At 48.8% G+C, this 20918-nt stretch overlaps 1 protein-coding gene across 1 annotated transcript in view; it reads left to right on the top strand.

The window, feature by feature from the left end:
* Positions 1–20918, top strand: part of OTOG (otogelin) — a 95436-nt gene that overhangs the window by 9480 nt on the left and 65038 nt on the right. The window contains exons 12-20 of the mRNA XM_050759239.1: positions 245–390; positions 7452–7584; positions 8495–8672; positions 10361–10485; positions 11401–11613; positions 13043–13235; positions 14860–14934; positions 15167–15210; positions 16659–16812. Coding sequence (XP_050615196.1) covers positions 245–390; positions 7452–7584; positions 8495–8672; positions 10361–10485; positions 11401–11613; positions 13043–13235; positions 14860–14934; positions 15167–15210; positions 16659–16812 — 1261 coding nt within the window. The remainder of the gene's footprint in view (positions 1–244; positions 391–7451; positions 7585–8494; positions 8673–10360; positions 10486–11400; positions 11614–13042; positions 13236–14859; positions 14935–15166; positions 15211–16658; positions 16813–20918) is intronic.

The raw sequence follows: 20918 nt of genomic DNA, 5'->3' as shown, positions 1-20918 counted from the left end.
AGGCCAGGCCCTGGTCTCCCCTCCGAGGGAGATCCCCAGGGCAGGGCTGTGCCTGTCTTCAGAGAGTTCTCTGGGAACAGGCCTGCGTCTCCCACTGCCCAGGGCTCTCAGAGGCCAGGCCTCATTCCTTACACTGCTCTTATTCTGGAGGGCGGGGTGCTGTGTCCTCCTCATGCTTGGAGCTTGCAGGGCAGAGTTCCCCTGGGGCAGCTCCCGTGGCTCAATGGTCTTTCTTTACCCTCAGCTGAGTGCTCAGTGACTGGTGACATTCACTTCACAACCTTTGACGGCCGCCGGTACACGTTCCCCGCCACGTGTCAGTACATCCTGGCCAAGAGCCGCTCTTCGGGCACCTTCACCGTGACATTGCAGAATGCCCCATGTGGCCTGGTAAGAGCTGGGGTTCCCCAGGCCCGATCCACCCAGCTACTCCTGCCTACTGCCCCCGAGAGAGACTGGGACTTAGGACAGGGCTCAGGTCTTCCCACGGCCCCCACCTTCTGCCTCTTCTCTCTGGGGAGAAGGCTGGGTTCCAGCCCAAGCACCTCTGCTGACTGAGTCACTTCCCTTTCCCGGGCCTCAGTGGGTTTTTGGCTTTTGTTTTAGGATTTTACTACCTAAATATATATATTATATTCATGTGTATATATATGTACATATGAAAGTGTAACACTGGCACTACTTTTAAATCAATTAATTTATGAAACAAATCCCTTTAGAATACCTGCTGGCATTGAAACAGTAAGTGGAGCTTGCAGTGAGCCGAGATCACACCACTGCACTCCAGCCTGGGCAACAGAGTGAGACTCCATCTCAAACAACAACAACAACAAAACACACACACACACACACACACACACACACACACACACACACAAAGAAATGTAATGGTTATCTACAAAAAGTTAGTTTTGATGGTTGGTTTCCTTCCATACTTTATGTGTCTTCACACACAAAGAAAATTAATTTTCAAACATTTTACATTCCACAATTTTTTTACAAGTACACCATTTTGCACTGCTATGGTCTTTATAAAGGACTTGACTTAAAATTTCAAATAAAAAAGAATGAAGTTTCTAGGATAACTCTGTGTCTTTAAAGAGCACCCTTATACCGAACAATTTGAACTGGCATGCAGGCAACTTCTTTTGTTGTTGCACACTTGTATTAGGAAAATTACACCCATTTTACAAAAAAAAAAATCCCAAAATATTTACTGAAATAAGCTCAAAACAATGTTAGAAAGACCAGTGTGAATGGTACACAAAAATCTCTTCCTTATAAATTATTAACTGGAATTTCTGATCATGGAGTGGACCTCAGTGTTTTTTTTAAAAAAAATCTCTAAAATTGGTTTAATTCAACTTTTATCTTCTCTGCTTCGTTGGATTGCATCTTCAACATTCGTCCCTCTCTTCCTTCCTTCCTTGCTTCTTTCCTTCCATTCTTTTGTCCTTCCTTCTGCAAACATTGAATACCTATTTGCGCCAGAAGCTGAGCTGGGTCTTGGAGACTGGGATGAATTAGACATGGCTCCACCTCCCTGGGCCCTATAGTTTGGTGAGCAAGGCAGGCAAGTGAACTGTTGTAACTGGGCTATAGCCAGCTGTGAGAACATGGAGGGCACAGGGTGGATCTCCACGGGGGAACTCCTTGTTGTTGTTGTTTTACTTGGGCACTGGGTGACAGAGGTGTGAAGTGGATCCAGAAGGGCTTCCTGGAGGACATGACTCATGAGCTGTGTCAGTCACCTGTGAACATAACTGAGAAAATGGCCAACGTGCAAGTCTGGGGTAGATGGGGGTTTGTTTGTTTCTCAGCAGAGACTCCGTTGTCCCTGGGCTGATCATGCTCAGCCAACCCTGGAAGCCCCAGTCTGGGCTGTGCCCAAGCTCCTCCCTGTGCATCACAGCAGGAGCTCACACCCACAGCCAGAGCAGCTGCCCCACAGTCCTGCCTCCCTGCTGGCCTTGCTCCAGCCCCTAGCACTGAGGACCCTGAATGTGAGCAGGCATCAGCTGAAGGTGTCACTCCATGGCCCTGGGGACACAGACTGAACTGGATGAGGCAGAGGACTGGGCTTTCTTCTCCTTTTGGCCTGAGTGTCCCCCTACCTTCTTTCTGCTAGAGAATGGCCCGGCCCTGGCTTGGCTGCTCTCTGAGTCAGGAGGCTGCTCTTCCTCAAAAGTGGGGTCATTCCCATCACATCCTGAGGGTGGCATAAGACAAGACACACAGGCACAGCCCAGCGGCTCCTTCCCACTCACAGAATCCTGGGGGCTATTGGGCCTCAGGGTCCCTTACTCAGTATCCCCTTCTTTTTTTTTTGAAGACAGGATCTCACTCTGTTACCCAGGCTGGAATGCAGTGGCGCAGTCTCAGCTCACTGCAGCCTCAACCTCCTAGACTCAGTGTCCCTTCCCACCTCAGCCTCCCAAGTAGTTGGTACCACAGGCACATACCACCACGCCTGGCTAGTTTTTGGTTTTTTTTTTTGGTAGAGTTGGAGCTTCATCATGTGGCCCAGACTCGTCTCGAACTCCTGGGCTCATGGGATTCACTTGCTTCAGCCTCCTAGTGTTGGGGTTATAGATGTGAGCCACCACGCCTGGCCATCAGCCCTTCTCTCTACCAGGTCTCTGATAGGTGGTGGGCCAGCCTTGGCCTGAGGCAACCCTCTTCTTTGCGGGACAGTGCCTCTTGATAGCAGGTTCTTTTTACCTTGGGCCAGCTCTCCTCCTTGTGACTTCACCCATGTGATGGGCCCATGGAGGGCCAGCCCTGTGCCAGCTCTGTGCTGGGCATGATGAGGTTACGCAGAGTAATCAGACCCTGATCCTATCTCCAGGCTCTTGTGGTCTGTAGGGAGTCTTTAGACAGCTTCCATATAAGCTACAACACGATCAGTGCCGTCACAGGGGAGCTTTATGGAAGGAACAGTCCTGCAGGTCAGAAAAAAGGATCAGAAAAAACCTCACGATAGAAGTGGCATTTGGTCTGAGGGACCTAAAAAGTGAGCCTAAAAATATTCATAGAAATCAGTATGCCTGGGTAAGGAGAGGGAGGGCACTCCAAGGGTTGATTAGATTATATGAGAAAAACAACAAGGTTGGAATATTCCAGGATCCATTAAAGCAGATGCAGAAGGACTTGGCAACTGACTGACTGTGTCTGGTGAAGTGGGGAGTGTGTGGGAGAGAAGTTAAAGATGAAGCTATGACTGCAGTCTTGGGTGACCAGCATGGAGTGGCGCGGGGACATTCACAGAGAGGATGATAATGACAATGATAAAGTATTTACACAGTGCCTTGAACTTTGACTAATTACTTTGCAAACAACATGTGATTTAAGTCTTAACATACCCCATGTTGTAGTTATCATTCTCCCCATTTTAAATATAATGAGATAGGTTGACAGAGGCTTGGGGCATTTCCGAGAATCCACAGCCAGCAGGAGGCAGAGCTGAGCCTGACCTAGGGTTGGAAGTTATCACAGCGTCTTAACACATCCACCCCAGAATCTATGCAGTGTTTGCAGTCCTCAAAGGGTTTTTTAAAGTAGACTTTATGTTTTAAAACATCTTTAGCTTTACAGAAATATTGCCAAGATAGTACCTAGAGTTCCTGTCTATCCTACAACCAGTTTCCCTTGACATCCTACATTAGTAGGGTACATTTGTTAAAAATAATGAAACGATGTTAATAGATTACCATTAGCCAAACTGCATACCTTATTTAGATTTCTATAGTTTTTTACCTAATGTCGTTTTTCTGATCCAGGGTACCAGGTTACATATAGTCATCATGTCTCCTTAGGCCCTTCATAGATGTTACAGTTCCTCAGATTTCCCTTGCTTATGATCATCTTGAAAGCTTGAAGAATGCTGGTCAGGTGTTTTGGAGAATGGCCCTCTATTGGAATTTGTCTGATTTTTTTTTTCTCATGGTTAGACTGGGGTTATGGTTTTTTGGGAGGAAGATCACAGAGGTAAAGTGCCATGTTCATCACATCTTATCCATGGTCTGTACGATCAACACGGTTTATCACTGTTGATTATGACCTTGATCATCTGGTGTAGGTAGTATTTTTCAGGTTTCTCCACTGTAAACTTATTCCTTTTCCCCCCTTTCCATACTGTTCTCTTTGGAAGGAAGTCACTATGGGCAGCCCACACTTACAGAGTGGGAAGTTATGCTCCCCCTCCTTGAAGGCAGAGAATCTACATACATTGTTTAGAACTTTTCTGCCAGGGAGATTTGTCTCTTTTCTCCCATTTACTTATTTATATCAGCATAGACTTATGGCTATTTATTTTATACTTTGAGTATATATAATCCACTACACCTTTATGTTCTTACTTGAATTGTTCCAGCTTTGGGCACTGGGAGATCATTCAGTTGACTCCTGTGTCCCTTTGACATACCTTCATCATTGTGTGTGTATATGCTGGTGGTGGTGGAGCTTGAGTGTGTGTGTGTGCATTCACATCTTTACTTTCTGGGCCTATTAGATGCACCAGGCCTATCATGTATAGTTCCCGTCCCAGTCCTAGTATCATCCATTTCTCCAAAAATATTACTAGGCTCTCCTGGTTCCTTTTATTGGACAATGGTATTAGAATCAAGATCTGGGTATGAGATGTGCTCATTGCTACTGGGGTATGACTTCTTTTAAGCCTTCTTAGCTGACAGAGAAAGGAAATATCCTCATTATCTGTGGGGGACTGGTTCTAGCACCCCACTCCCCACAGACACCAAAATCCACAGATGCTCAAATCCCTTATGTAACATGGTATATAGTATTTGCATATAACCTATGCTAATCCTCCTGTATACTTTAAATCATCTCTAGATTACTTATAATACCTAATACAATGTAAATGCTAATATAAATAGTTGTTATGCTATATTTTTCGGGAATAATGGTAAGAAAAGTCTGTACATGTTCAGTACAGACGTGAACATCCATATTTTTTTCCAAATATTTTCAATCCGTGGTTGGTTGAATCCATGGATGCAGAACCCCTGGATATGGACAGCTGACTGTATATGCATAACCATGTTTATCTTTGTATATACCCATAACTATAAATATTTCTCTATATAACCATCTGTCTCTATATGTGCTAAACATGACTTCATACTGATCATCCAATTCTAATCCATTCCACATGGATCATTCTAGCTTCCTCCTCTTGCTTATCTGTAAATACTCACACTAACAGTAAGAAACCTGGCCTTCACCATACACCATCCATTTACCTAATTGTTCAATTCCAGTATACATGTATATTCCTATTATTAATGTATATCTCTATAGGAAATAACTGTATCAACTAAAGTACAGTTTTCGTGCACAGTTTCTTTTGCCTTTAGTCTTATAAATTCCACTTATTTAGAAAGTTACTTATGTCAACACCTTTCCTCCCACTCTTTTCACTGAGTTTTGTTTCATACATTTGTAATGCAGTTAGATTATTTTGTTGTCATCTACATTTCATGCTGGGATCCCCTCCTACATGGTTGTGAGAATTTGCCTACAGCAAGTTTCACTCTTAGTAAAGTTCTGTGGGCTTTTGCAGGTAAATGCAACCTCCAAAATATTTTATGCACATTTAAAAATCTGTACCCAACTGGGTAGGATTGGGTACAACCAAGTGTTGTTGTATCTCTATTTTGCAGAGGAGAGAACTGAGATCTGGAGAATTTAAGTGACTTCTTTAAGGTCTCACAGCTTTCAGTTACATTAGGATTTGAACCTGAAACTTTTGACTAAAGGGTGTGGGCTTTATTCCCACACAGGTGACATGTCCAGAGGGGACTAGAGGATGAGTGGGTTGAACAAAGAAGATGATGTTTTAGACACAATGATTTTGAACTGTTTCAGGGATTTCCTGTCCTCCTGGGCAGGAACTCAGAAGGATGCTTGTGGCTTGTTGCACAATGTCTTTCTTTAAAGTTTCAAGCCCTGATCGTTCTGTCACTTCACTGTGTCACTCTCCTGGTTCACTTTCTCTGGTTGGCTGTTGGACTTAAGATAAAGTCTAAAAATATTTCAAGGCTCTGCCTAAGCTGGCCTTTACCTACCTCTTGAACCTTTTTAAAAATTATTTTTATTTTTTATTTTTGTAGAGACAGGGTCTCTCTATGTTGAGCACGCTGGTCTTGAACTCCTGGGCTCGAGCCATCCTCCCGCCTCAGCCTCCCAAAGGGCTGGAGTTATAGGGGTGAACCACTGTGCCCAGTCTTTAACCTTATCTTAAACCACTTTGCCTGATGGGTTCTGGTCCCTTTGGTCTTCTTTATGCCCTTGAATGCATTAAACGACTTCCCATAACAGAGCTTTTGTATAAGTTGTTCCTTTTGCCTGGATGTCTCCTTCCTCCTCTTCTCTCTTTGCCCAGCTAGCTTCCATGCATCCTTCAGATTTCAACTCAAATGTCACCGTTTTATGAGCCTTGGTATTCTAATCTGCAAAATGGGGATGTTAGTAATACTTTCTTAATCAGATTGTTATGAGAGTTCAGCAAGTGAATATATATAAACAGATTTGAACAGCACCTGCACATACTAATTCCATATGAAAGTTAATTGTTGGTTGTAATATCCTAATAATATTGTGGTATTATTATGGTTTTTATTATTATGATAATTTTATGTTATTATCATTCCCTAGGAAGGCCTTTCCTACCTCTGCAGACTAAGTCTGGTTCAGTCATATGCTTTTCTAACACTCTACACCTGCTTATAGCACTGATCACAATTATAATTGAATAATCAACTTTGTAATTACTTATTTAATGTCTGTGTGCCACACAGTATGTAATTTCCATGAGGACAGAAACTTAGTCTTATCACTGAATCCATAAAGTCTGATACAGTATGACTTGCACATATTTGGTGCTCAGTTAAGTGTTTAAATGAATGATCGTGTGGATGTTTTCCTGTGGAGGGAGGTATAAAAGGGGCCCAATGTGTGGCCATTTTAGAGATAGAGAACCTGAGGCCAGAGAATATTACCTCATTTCCTGCCTGCCTGTCAGTGGAATGCAGGATGTGACACATGAAATGAATTATAAAAATACCCATAAAGCGATGAAATTAAAGTTCTGGGTTGTGATGAGGTGGGGGAGGCCAGTGTTTCTCAGGCTGGACTCTGGGCCATCTGGGTTCCATCTCTGCTCTGTGTCTTCAGATAACCTGAGAGTTGACTATCATTTTTATTAGTGTTATCACATTCTGCCACTAACCTTCTCCAACCTGAGCCTCTGCCTGCTCATTCCCAGACGAGGGCATTTGGTTGGATGATCCCTGATATCCCTGGGGCTCTGTCTGTCATTCTGAGGAAACTGTCTCTCAAGCTGGGCTGGGGTCTCTGTCCCTAGAGGGCTCTGTTGTATCCAGCAGGATGGTCAGACCAATACTGCCCCATTGACCTTTCTATCTCTCCAGAACCAAGATGGAGCCTGTGTCCAGTCAGTGTCAGTGATTCTGCACCAGGACCCTCGGAGGCAGGTGACCCTGACCCAGGCAGGGGATATCCTTCTGTTTGACCAGTACAAGATCATCCCGCCATACACAGATGGTACAGTTTGGGGTAGACAACAGACCTAGTTGGGAACTGAGGGTTTGGACCTTTCTTCCCAGGCTCCGCTGGCTAAAAGGACTGCTACACTGGCAAAAACTCATATTCTAGTACTGGGTAGATCAGGATAGGGGACACTTTGGTTGCAAAAATGTGGACTCCAAAAATGTGTCTTTCTCCCACCTCAACAGGACAGTGGGCTTCCTAGTAGTATGATGGCTTCTCCTAACATGAGCATATGCGTGGGTGTTTCCCATCCTGACTCTCATAATTTGTTTATTAACTACTTGTTATACTGTCTGATTCCACAAGGAATTTATGTGTAGCTCATAAGAAACGCATGTAACAAAAATGGCAAAACGATTAAGAAATAAAAACCTAGCACCAGAAAGAAAGAAAACAACAGGGGCTCAAGGTTGGGAGGAGTGGGGATGCACTGGGTGTCAACAGGCTGCAGAAATAAATATAAACCATAAAGGGTATAAAATGTTCTACAATAAAATCTAAAATTTAAATTTGTTACACTTGAATCTAAAATTGTATCATAAGCTTCCATAATAAAACTGTGTTGTAGCCACTGTGAAGAGAATGGGTAGTTACAGAATCCTCCTTCTGCTAGAGGAGGAAACGTGTACCAGTTCCTTCGTGGGAGCAAAGCTTTAATTGGCACTTGATGCTAAAAAAAATTTCTCAGCCCAGGCTGCCATGGGAAGTTATCTCTGGGTCCTGATTTCATCACTGAACAGGGTTTCCTCAAGCCTCCCCAAACTAACTTCATGGCAGGCATGGCTTCAGTGGGGGCGAAGACTGTGCCAGGTGTGGGAGTCTGAGCGCGCCAGGCAGGTGGTGGTGGTGGGCGGGGTGTGTACTGGCTGCCCTCCCACTCTCCCCTTTCGGATTCTGTTCGCAGACGCCTTTGAGATCCGTAGGCTGTCCTCCGTGTTCCTGCGGGTGAGGACGAATGTGGGCGTGCGGGTCCTCTACGACCGTGAAGGACTCCGACTGTACCTGCAGGTGGACCAGCGATGGGTGGAGGACACCGTGGGCCTCTGCGGCACCTTCAATGGCAACACGCAGGACGACTTCCTGTACGTAGCCCTGCCATGGAACCGGAAGAAGAGGGGAAATGGGCCCCTTAGGGCTGGGTATCTAGAGGCACTGCTTAAATGTCTCTCCCATGGGCCTTCACTGTGCCCAGCATGCACCATTAGTTATTTATTTCTCTACATTTACATTTAAGTATGTTTCTTTAAAGCAGCGGTTTACAGTCCTCTATGTGTGGAATCACCTCAGGAGCTTGTTAAAACACTGATTCCTGAGTCCTGCTCGTCAAGATTTAGGGTGGACTCAGGAATCCTATTTTTGATAAGCACCCCTAAGATTCCAGTATGGGAGATCTATGGGCCATACCTTGAGGAATGCTGTTTTAGAATGAGGTCTTAAAACCGAGTACCTCGGATGGACTTTGATTTGGCTCATGGTTTTGTTTGTTTTAATTGAGGTTGACACCACCTTTAAGCCAAGGACACTAACATTCCCACTTTCTAACCCACCAGGCAAGTATAACCCATATACCTTTCCTATCTGGTACTTGAAGGCTCTTGAGTTTGCACCCCGTGAGCCTCCCAATATTCAGGGAAAGGCTGTTTACTGTGAGCTGACATATTTGGGCACAGACATAGGTTAGGAACTTGGGAAGTTTCCTCGAAAGGAGAACAAAGGGTTGATTTTAAAGGCTGGAGTTTCTAGCCAGTCCTTCGAGTTACATGTATTAGGGGATGCAGAAGAAACAGGGGAGGCATTCTTTAGCCAAAAAAGAGAATTCAGATTTGCTGTGGAGAACAAGAACAAAATAAAGCTCAGAGCTTTTCAATGCATATACATTTAAAACTGTGGCATTCTTACTGTGCTTTGCCTGGTAAGGCTGATGTTAGGGTAGCTGGCCAAATAGCAGGAGGAGACCTTGGTTTAGTGTGTATGCTGTTTGCCACTTTCCTAAATGTGACTTCTGGGTAAGAATATTGCCCTACCTAATATGGGTGCACTCATTGCCCTGGAACAATATATGGGCATGGTGGGTGCCAGACAGAACCTGAGCCCCATAGAGACCATGACCTCCCTCCACTCAACACCTACACCTGGGTTTGGTGACTCTTGGAGACTTGTGATGTCTAGGAAACATGCTCCTCCCCCTTCCTCCCTTCACTGTCCCTTGTGTGACAATTTCCTACTGAGAGAGCCGAAGGGCAAGCCAAGGAGTTTTCAGGAACTGCCCATGGAGAAGGGGGGAGGAAAAAAGTCTTACCCCCATGGGGTTTGATACTCTTCATGATGTCCCTGTTTCTTTTTCTGACCTGAAGAGTTGGGGGTGGGGAATGAAGCCATATTCATTCCCCGCCCCAAGTGTATGGTCCTAGCCCAATGTGAGCCCTTTTGGGGCCTGTTAAATGTTGTGTGTGTGTGTGTGTGTGCCGTGTGCATGTGCATGTGTACATCCATAACTCTATGTGTTTGAATGTGGCTGTGTGTGGATCACCTTGGCTATATGCATGTCTGGCATATATTTGTGCTCTGTGTGTGTGTGTTGAGAGTGTGTGCATATACATGTTATGTATTTGGATGAATACATGTGCTCCTCTGAGGGTGTGTATATGGATGTGTAGATTATGACTATGTGTGTGTATATGAGCAAGTAGGTGCTGACCTGGATCTATGCTATTTGTGCCCCTCGGTCCACATGGGCAAGTGTGTGAATATGGCTATGTCATGGCTTCAGGTCTCCAGTGGGTGTACCTGAGAGCACCCCACAACTTTTTGGCAATTCCTGGAAAACGCTTTCTGCTTGCTCCCCGCTGATCCCTGGCTCCCCACTGGACCCCTGCGATGTGCACCTGCAAGCCGGTGAGTTGGTGGAGGAAGAGGAAAGGCGTGAGTGAGTGGGCTGGGGAGGACTGCTTTAAGAGAGATGAAAAGGGAACTCCAGACAGGAGGGTGCTGGCCAAATTTGTAGGAGTGATAAGAAAAGGAGGAGCAGCAGGGAGGGGAAAGGAGAGACAGTGAGAGCCAGGCAGGCAGGAAGCCTCATATTCTTCCACTATCAGATAAACACACACACCTTTATACTGGCTTCTCCATCTCAGGGCAAAAGCAGAAGTCGGCCCGTGGCCCCACCAGGCCCCACCCTTTTTGCCCATGCCCCCCCATCTCTCCTTTCTCACCTCCTACTCCCACTGCCCTCTGCCATGCCCCAGCTGCCCTGGCCTCCTTCTTGTTCTTTCTACAGTCAGGACTGCTCTTCTCTCTGGGCCTGTGCACTTGCAGTTGCCTCTCCTGGAATGTTCTTTCTGTAGACACACACATGCCTCAGTTCCTCACTTCTTTCAGATTTGTGCTCAAACCTCACTCCCTCACTGAGGCCTTCCTGACTGCCTGAATTCAAATTGCAGTTGCTCCTCCTGCCTCGCCTCACACTCCCCATGCTGCTTCTTAGCTTTCTCTCCCTCCTTAGCTTCTTCACCTTCGAAGTTTCTGTATGAATTTTTTAGTGACTGTCTCCTTTGACCAGAATGTAAGTTCCAGGAATTTTTGTCAAGCCGCATATTCACACTCAGGTGTACTAAACCACACCCATACTTTCCCAGCCAGCTGTACACTGAAGTAGCTGCCTGCATCCATACTGCACGTGCATACACACACACACACACACACACACACACACACACACTCCTCTGAGCCCTGGGGAGAGAGAGAGGCTAAATCCTGGGACAGCAGGTAGACCGACCCCTGACCGCCTGGCTCCTATTCCTCCTGCCCCAGCCTCCTACTCAGTGCAGGCCTGCAGCGTGCTCACAGGAGAGCTGTTTGCGCCCTGCTCTGCGTTCCTGAGCCCAGTGCCCTACTTTGAGCAGTGCCGCAGGGACGCCTGCCGCTGCGGGCAGCCCTGCCTGTGTGCCACGCTGGCCCACTACGCCCACCTGTGCCGGCGCCACGGGCTCCCCGTTGACTTCCGCACCCGCCTGCCAGCCTGTGGTGAGTGCCCCACCCATGTGAGACTGGCCTGGAGGAGCCAGAGCTCCAGACTTGAGTGTCCCCTGCCCCCGAAACTCTCCACTGGGATGCCCTCCAGTCTCCTCCAGCCTGACGGCACCCAGAGCCTGCTTCTCCTCCTGCGCCCTCTGTCTCTGCCAATGGCCCCCATCCCCTCCGTCACTGAGGCATAACACCTGTGACCTGTGACTCAAGACTGCGTCTGTCACCCCTACTTCCAGTCCATCTCAAGTCCTGTCAGTCCTGCTAATCCCAAATTCACCCACTTGTCACCACCTCCACCACTCTGGTCAGAGCCACCTTGCACTGCACCTTTTGAAAGACCACTGGCTGTTGCCCTGGGGTTTGAGTACACACACGACTTCAGTGTAATGAGCCAGCCCCTACCTGTCCCTACCCTGACTCTGGGCTATGCTCCTTCCCATGTCTTCGTCACCTCTGTGCCCCCAGCTCTAGCACAAAGCCTGACTCTCAGTAAGCTTTTAGCAAATGTTTGTTGAATAAACGAAAAAGGCACTGTACTGGGAGTCAGGAGGCCTGAGTTCTGTTCTAGCCCTGCAGGTGACTTGCGGTGTGTCCCCGGGCAGAGCCCTGATTCTCTCTGAACCAAAGTCTCCCCAGAAGGGATTGGACAGGCCCACTGGTTCTTAACCCTGGTTGCATATTAGAGTTACCACAGGAACTTTCAAAAGATTCACACATTTGGGCCACATGGAGTATCAATGAAGACAACATATCTGGCAGTGGGGCCCAGGCATCAGCATCTTCAGAAGCTCCCCAGGTGGCTTTGATGTGCAGCCTGGGTTGAGAACAGCTGAACTTGATGGTCTCAGTAGATCTACTGGATCCCACAATGTGTAGGAGACTCTGGGAGGAGTGGGACGGTGGCCACACAAGGAGAGGGCAGTCCTGAGTCTTGGGACAAAGGGAGCAAAACAGGCTGCTAGAGGGAGCACGGTTGACTTCCACAACCTGTGTGTGACACAGCCAGGGGAGTGAGGGGGTGGGAGCGTGTGTGTGTGTGTCCACACACCTGGGCTCGTGCGTGTGTCTATGCGTGAGTTACGGGGGTGGGTGCAGGGCCTTAGCGGGTGGTAATCTCCACCCCTTCCCCAATATCACTACCTCAGAGGAATGCCTTTTGGAGGAAAGGACCTGCCAGTGGTCTTCCAGGCTGAACTTTGTAGAAGGGCCCACCCGCTGCTTTGCCATTCCAGCGTATTGGTAGGCAGTGGGACTCTGGAGTCAGATCTGGGTTCAGAGCCCGCCTCTGACCTTGACCTGCTGTGTGACCTCAGACAAATGTCTTAACTTCTCTGGATCTCCATTCTCCTCATCAGAATGACAGCCCCACTCCACACAACTGTGGGGATGAGGGAGACAAAGCATGTCCCCCCCCCCGCCACTGCAGCATTGTCCTGTGAGGCCACCAAGGAGTATAGCCCCTGCGTGGCCCTTTGTGGACAAACCTGCCAGGACCTGGCCAGCCCTGAGGCCTGTGGGGTTGATGGTGGCGATGACCTGAGCAGGGACGAGTGTGTGGAGGGCTGTGCTTGCCCACTGGACACCTATCTGGACACCCAGGCTGACCTCTGTGTCCCCCGGTGAGTGGGCCAGCTTGACCTCTGAGTTGGGTGGGCAGGTGAGGCTGGGGGACTCCAGGGCATCTGAGACTGGGGAACTTGGCTGGGCTTCTCGTGTCCCTGCTTTCCCTCACGGTTGCAGGCCAGACCTTGGTGGGTAAGGTGGTTGGGCTGCCTTCTTGGGGCCTGCCTCCCAGATCTCTCCTCAGCCTTGGCCTTTGGGCCATTCTAGCAGCTTCGTCACAAGACACAACAACCCCACAGAGCCCAAGGGCCCTCTCTCTCCTCATTCCCCTCTCCTTCCACAGAATCTATTTACTTTCCGGTATGTTCCAGACATTTCTAGGACTTGGGAATTCAGCAATGAACAAAGCAGAGTTCAGCCCTCATGGAGCTCACATTCTAGGGTTGCAAGACAGACACATAAATGAACAGACACTTAATGGACAGGTGGCAACAAGAGCTGTTGAGCCAAGTAAGGCAGAGTAAGAGCAGGGAGTCCCGTTCCTGGTGTGTTAATTGAGGTAGGCCTGGAAGCAAAGCCTTTCTGCTGAGGTGAGGTCTGAGCAGAGACCTGAGAGAGTGAGGAAGGGGGCTCCAGGAAGAGGGGGTGGCCCAAGGCCCAGCTTGTTCTCAGTGTGGCCGGACGGCAGAGCAGGAGGAGGATAGTGGGAGGCAGCAACCCCATATCATTCTGGGGTGACTGGCAAGGTCCTTGGTCCCCTCCAGGCCTCTGTTTCTCCATCTGTAAAATGATACATATTCAATTGGTGGTCTTCAAATGGTGGCAGGGCTGGAGAGAGGCCCCTTTAGGGTAAATAGGAATCACTCATAGGCCTTCCCAAACTACAGAATCCTCCCTTGAGATCCAGACATGTCCCTGGCGGCTCTCACCCCTTGATGTTGAGTGTTGCCAACAAAGGGGGTCTGTGTGGCTTACGTAGGGAGAGGGAGGTGGTTGTTGAGCAGCACTGGAGCTGGGGAGTTCCGGCGTCCCGTCCGTGACTCACTGCCGTGCTCCAAGACCTGCACATGCCTGTAATCGGCAGGTTCTGTGGGAGCTGTGTGAGGAGGAAACAGCCTTTTGCCCTTAGATGACCTGCACAAAAGAAGCAAGACGGCATAAGAATCCCTACCTCATAGAATCCCTGCAAAGAATCAATGAGATAATATATGCGGAGGGCCTGGCTGGGTGTCCCTGGCCAGGGGTCAATGTACTTAACAACCAGTACAGCACTGAGCAACTGGAATAGATGCTGGGCGTGAGTAACCAGGACACCTGCGCCAGGAGGCAGCACCAGCTGAATATCTGCCCCGTTCCTGACATGGCTTGGGCTCAGGAGCTGTGCTCCTGTTCTTACTGCCCCTCCCTTCCTCAGTCCAAATGAGGCTGACTGCAGGAGTGTCTGGAGACCAGTGACTGTCCTTGTCAAAGCTTGAATCTGGGACCCATCCATGACCTCTCTCCCTGGTGCCAGACTGGCTTTTCCACTCGCTGGAGATGTGTCACATGTCACTGTAGATACCATTACTTTTCCCTGTGTCCTTATGCCCCTGGTTGGCTGAAGGTGGGGTCCCTGTCCTTAGCAGTCCCTGCCCCAGCTCCTGAGACTGCTCACCTTGCTTCGCTCCCATTTTTTTCTAGGAACCAGTGCTCCTGCCACTTCCAGGGAGTGGACTATTCCCCCGGAGACAGTGACATCCCATCCCTGGGCCATTGGTGAGCTCCGTAGGGAGCAGTCTTCTTGTCCTCTCTTTAAAGGGAGGCTGCTGACTGAAGACAGTGCAGCTGAGTCTGTGAAGGGACACCCAGCCCTGCTCTGTGCAGGGAGGGGGAAGTGAGTGAGGATGTCTGTCTGAACTCTGCAGTGACCCGAGTGCGGTGACATGGGGTGTCTGGATCCTGCAGTGACTCAGTCAGCTAACCCCGGGGCCTCTCTCTCTCTCTGCAGCCACTGCAAAGATGGAGTCATGAGCTGTGATAGCAGAGCCCCAGGTAAGGGTGGCTGGAGGGGTGAGGCCCTTCTAGGGGCTCCACATGGTGAAAGAGAGTGGGGAGTGGAGCACTGATCAGGCTGTCGCGAGCCCACTCCAGGTTTCGCCCTACACTGGGACTTCTGTATTCCTTGCCCTCTTGGCAAAGACTCCAGTTTGGAGCGTGGCACCTGAAACCCTGTCCCAGCCTCAGCCCAACCCTAGTGGCTGTCCCTGCTGCTTGCAGAGGAGAGGCGGAGACTTTGTCTTCCTTCAGGGCAACCACCTGGGGCAACCACGTTGAGTATCTGGGCAGTTTCTTGACTTCCTTTGGGTCCCAATTTTCTCTGTCTGAGCTGTCATGTATCTACTGAGGTGGACTCTGCCCAGGACAGTGCTGGGTGTGGGGTCACAGAGGTGGGCAGGACAGCCTGGGCTTTTGAGACCCTCCTAGGCAACAGAGATAGGGATGGGGTGGAACAGTCGGGGGTCAACCTTTGAGAGGCTGGGAGGTGGGGTAGGGCCTGGGGGCTGGAGCATTCAGGGAGGGCTTCCTAGGATAGAGGAAGGGATCGGAGAATAATCATGCAGTAGGTGGTTAGGAGCAGGGCCTCCGGAATCATCCAGCCTGGGTCCACATCTTCCCCAGCACTCACTTACTGTACAGCCCTGGGCAACCCACTTTACTTCTCTGGGCCTTCATTTCCTCTTTGGCATATAACCTGGATTCCTGCATCCTCCCCGTGTTTTGTGCATAATCCTGGAAGCGCTTTTCCTTTGGTCACTTCTGGCTTTGGATTTCTGGCTCTTTGGAACTTTTATCTCACCTCCTGTGCCTATGCCTTTCTGTCTGGTTCATCCCAGTCTGGGCATGGAGCTCAGCTCCGTTTTATTAATTTTCATAAAAAAGATCACTCACACAGTATGAATGTGCAGGGCAGATCTTACTGACGGCTCAGGGAGAGAGGGCGTGTTCATGTCACAGAAATAGTGGTAAAAGGACTGTGACTGTCTTTGTCATTCAGAGTCCTCTGGCCCCCCTGCCAGACTGGTCATCCTCTTTCTAGCCCCTCTCCTTGTCCCTCTGGGGCACTTCTCACTTTATGATGACTTTGGGGAGGAGGAGAAGTGGCTTCACTCCTTTATTTGGAAAAATGGGAGACGATACTACTTCCTAGAGTTGTTGCAGGATTCAATATAATGATGCAGGGGAAGCGCCTGGAGCAACCTGGTATGGGGGATGTGCAGCGATGGGTCCTGGTGACCGTGGTCCCACTGTGTGACAGACAGCACAGATCCATCCCTCCCTCTGTGAGGCGTACCTGGGAAACCAAGCAATGTCCAGCAGCAGCCAGGGCGGGAGGAGGCTTCTGAGCCCATCTTTCCCTTCATCCTCCCGCTGCTGTCCCTGTAGCCCAGGAGCCCATACAGAGGCCCCAGGGCCTCCGCTCCCATCTTCTTCTCTTCCAGCTGCTGCCTGCCCAGCAGGCCAGGTCTTCGTGAACTGCAGCGACCTGCACACAGACCTGGAGCTGAGCAGGGAGAGGACGTGTGAGCAGCAGCTGCTGAACCTGAGCGTGTCAGCCCGTGGCCCCTGCCTCTCGGGCTGCGCCTGTCCCCATGGGTAGGTACCCATGGTGTCGTGGGCCCGCAACTCTGAAGGGTGGCAGAACCAAGGGTCACAGGGTGGAGTAGGGGCAGGGAAAATCTCACATGGCCTTGTAGGAAGGCACTGGCCCGGACTGGCCAGCCACAGCCATAATGGCCAGAGAGGAGTCTGGGAAAGAGGAGGGGCTGGTGATCCAGCCTGGAGCGTGACCTGGAGGAGAGAGCCCTGGCCGCTCATCTGTGAAATGGAACCATCATCACGCCTGCCACCGTAACAGGCTGCTGTGAGGAATCAATGAGCTCATTCAGTGGAAGCACTGAGTGGGGTATCTGGCACGCTGGGTGCTGCAGTGGGTTGGAGACCACTGGAGAGGAAACCCAGGTTCAGCTCTCAACTTCTTCCTCTGCACAGTTGTGATCAGAGACCTCAGGAGGAGGGTGATGCCCCTAAAATACTCAAAAAAGAAGACCCCACCCAGAGAAAACTGTCTCATTCCCAGGTCCCCAAAACCCTGCCATTAAAGCTGTGAGAGCTGCATGAGTCAGGCTCTGTGGGCATGCCTTGCGTGGCTGTGTACACTGAGGTGGCCCAGGGCCTGCATCCAGCTCTGCCCGTTCTCATTCCCAGGTCTGGGCTGAGAAGACAGCTGGCACCTCATCCCGTGCCTCGGCAACACCAGACTGTGCCCTTCAGCCTATGCAGAGATTAGTGGCCTGGGAGTTGTGGCCCAGGCCTGGCAGCCAAGGAAAATGAGATGGAGGTCAGGGCTTCTAGGGTAGGAAGGGAAGGGGACAGCCAGTTGGAGTTTTACTGCTTCTAAGACACTTTGATGTTACTCCTTCAGTCTCAGAGCATCCATGATAAAGAGGTAGGGAGGACCATGATTCCCATTTTGCAGATGAAGAAATTGAGGCCAGGGGAAGGGTTTAGGGAAGTGGTGCTCAAATAACCACGACTCAAACCCAAATCTCCTTACTCCAAGCCCAGTCGCTGGCCCAGAGCACATGAGGTCCAGGATCTGGTCCCCTACGCAGAGATCATAATGTGGGTTGTGAGCCTGCCCCTTTCAGGCAAGAGTGCCTGAAAGAGAACCTGCAAGCGACCCTAGGCCTGACCACCTGCTGCCACTTGGGCCGCAGAGTGGCATGTGAGGAGTATCTTTGTCACTGAAGGCCCCTTGTGACACCATCCTGTGTGCACAGCCTGCCTCTCGGCCTGAGGTCAGGAAAAGCCAGGGTGTCTGCGGTCAGGAACCGAGGGTCACTCACTGCCAAGAGTGGTGGCAAGGCCACAGAGGCACAGTGGAAGGGGGGCCGGAATGGAGACTGGGAGACCAGGCTCTGGGCTCAGTTTGGCCGATGACCCATTGTGTGCTGTATCAAAGGCTCTCTAAGGAGCTTACACACATGCCTCAGGGGCTTGTCAAGGTGAAATTGGTACAGTCTCAATTTGTAAGGGAAGGGCAGGCATTTCCTACCATCCTGGAACATCCTCTTGCTGGGATAGGGCTCCCAAAGATGCCCAACCATCCTTAACAATCCCTACCCAGGACCCTTGGTAACCATGATCACCTCTGTGTATGAGAGTTCCGACTGTCCGGCCGCCATGCCCTTCTCCATAATGTATCTAAGAATCTCCAAAGAACGGTCTGTGGCTGTCTGTGCACCTCTATATTTCTTTGCATCTGGGGTCTGAGCCAAGGGCCCTGGGGCCACTAGGCAGTGAGGCACAATGAGCACAGACTCTGGAGTCAGGCTTGAACCCTGGCTCTACCACTTCCTGACTGAGTTAATTAATTACCCTGAATCTCAGTTCCTTCATTTGTAAAATGGCACAGAGTAAACACTATGTGAGCAGATAGCATTGTTTCTTCTCATCTGGATCCCATGCATTTGCAAATAACCTCCCTGAGGGGTACCTGGAGTGAGAAGGTCCCCTACAAGGTAAAGAGAGGGTACTTTGCAAATTGAAGGCTCCTTGAGGACCGAGGCCAAAGCCTTGAGTCTTCCCCATTATGGGCACACAGCAGGTGCTCAGAGATGCAGACAGGTCTGCTAAGGGCAAGGAGGGAGTAATGGGTGGTGGGCAACAGGCCGCTGTGAGGAATCAATGAGCTCACTCAGTGGAAGCACTGATTGGGGTATCTGGCACTCTGGGCGCTGCAGTGGGTTGGAGACCACTGGAGAGGAAACCCAGGTTCACTTCCTGAGGGAAGACCCCTCAGGGAGTGTCTGGAGACAGGGCTTGGGGCTGAAGGAGGAAGGCAGTGAGCCAGCCCTTCACTGGTATCTGATGCAATTATGGGGGAGAGAGGGGCAAGAGACCAATATATATTGTGTTTCTACTAGGTGATAGGCAGTGTGCCCAGGCCTGTAAGATTCTCATAATGACCTTCGGAGGAAGCTGTCATTATTCCTGTTTTAAGCTTAAAAAAAAAAGAGGCTTAGAAAGGTTACAGTGGCTTCAGGTAAAACGTAGTGAATTAAGCACGTGCTTTTTTTCTTTCCTGCTTCCTCCCACAACCACAGTGAAATGATAATGGGGTTAAAAGGTATAAATCCCAAGGGACAAAGAGAGAAGAGTGGAGAGGTCAGTAGTTTTTGAAGAAGGAATGTGGGTGGATGTGTAGAAACTGGCCTTCCAGAGGGGAAGGCCAAGGAGAAACAAATTGTACATGCATTTTGCAAAATAGTTTGGCAGTTTCTTATATAAACATGAATCTACCAGAGCACCCAGCAGTTCACCCTGAAGTGTTCATCCAAGAGGAATAAATAGAAGGGAGCGTGGGGGGAGGGAGACAGGAGGTTGGGTTGCAAGTCTGTGCAAGGAGGAGTTCAGCCTCCAGATCCCCTACTGCTTCCACTGGGGTCACACCACTACCCCAGCCCCATCCAGCAGGAGAAAGGAGAGTATCAAGAGAAACCAAATCAGAGACTTTGGTCTTGGAGGCACCAGGAGGGGTGAGATGCATCGTGGAAACAGGGGGATTCAGTGAAAACAAGTGGAATCCCAGCAAATGGAGACTTTTGCCTCCCAGCCCAGAGATGAAAGAGATTTCTTCTCTTGAAAATTGGCTGGGCCAATAGAACGACACAACAGAAACTGACATTTTGGGGGTTTCTCAACAAAATGGTGGGTCCTCCTTAAATAAGGAGCCTCCAGTCAGCTTTTGGTGCCTCACTCTTTTTTTTTTTTTTTTTTTTTTTAGGAAGTGATGCATAATTTATATACAGTAAATTACACGGATCCTAAGTATACCGTGTGTTAGGCTTTGACAAATTGATACCTGCTTATAACCCACACTCCTGTGAAGATATAGAACATTTCTGTCACTCAGAAAATTCCCTAATGTTGGTGCCCTATATATTCCCTAATGTAGAATATATAATGTTTATCTATTCTAGATACAAGACTTTTGTCAGTCCTTTCCAGCCAGTTCCGCCCCCACCAGCATCGCTCTGCTTCACATCAGCATAGACAGGTTCTGCCTGTTCTAGAACTTCATGTAAATAGAATCATACACTATATACCCATTTGGGCCTGGCTTCTTTTCCTTAACTCTTGAGGTTGATCTACATTGTTGCATCTATCAGTACTGTGTTCCTTTTTCTATTCCAGTAGTATTCCATTATATGGATACACAATTATTTATCTGCAAAGGCTTTATATATAATAAAATGTACCCATTTTTAGTGTATGGTTTGATGAATTTTGACATCTATGTATATATCATCACAATTAAGATATATGACATTTCTATCACCAACAAAGTTTCCCTCATACTCCTTTGTAGTCAATCCTACCCCTGTTAGTGCTAGGCAGACACTGGCTTTTTGTCACATACAGTAGTTATTTCTGTTCTAGAACTTTATGTAAAAAGATCCACATATATACAAACACACACACATACACACTCACAGACTTTTTTGGATCTGGATTCTTTAGCTCAGCAATAAAGTTTTCAAGATTCAAAAAAGAAAACAATTATTTATCTGCTCAAACATTGATGGACATTTGGATTGTTTTCAGTTTGGGACTATTTTGACTAAGGTTGCTATTTATTTCCTTTGGATGAACATTTCAGGGTGGAAATGCTGGGTCCTAGGATAGATTCATATTTA

This window comes from Macaca thibetana, chromosome 14, assembly GCF_024542745.1.
Source record: "Macaca thibetana thibetana isolate TM-01 chromosome 14, ASM2454274v1, whole genome shotgun sequence".
In the NCBI taxonomy this organism is placed as follows: Eukaryota; Metazoa; Chordata; class Mammalia; order Primates; family Cercopithecidae; genus Macaca; species Macaca thibetana.
This window is presented reverse-complemented; position numbering and strand designations above follow the sequence as displayed.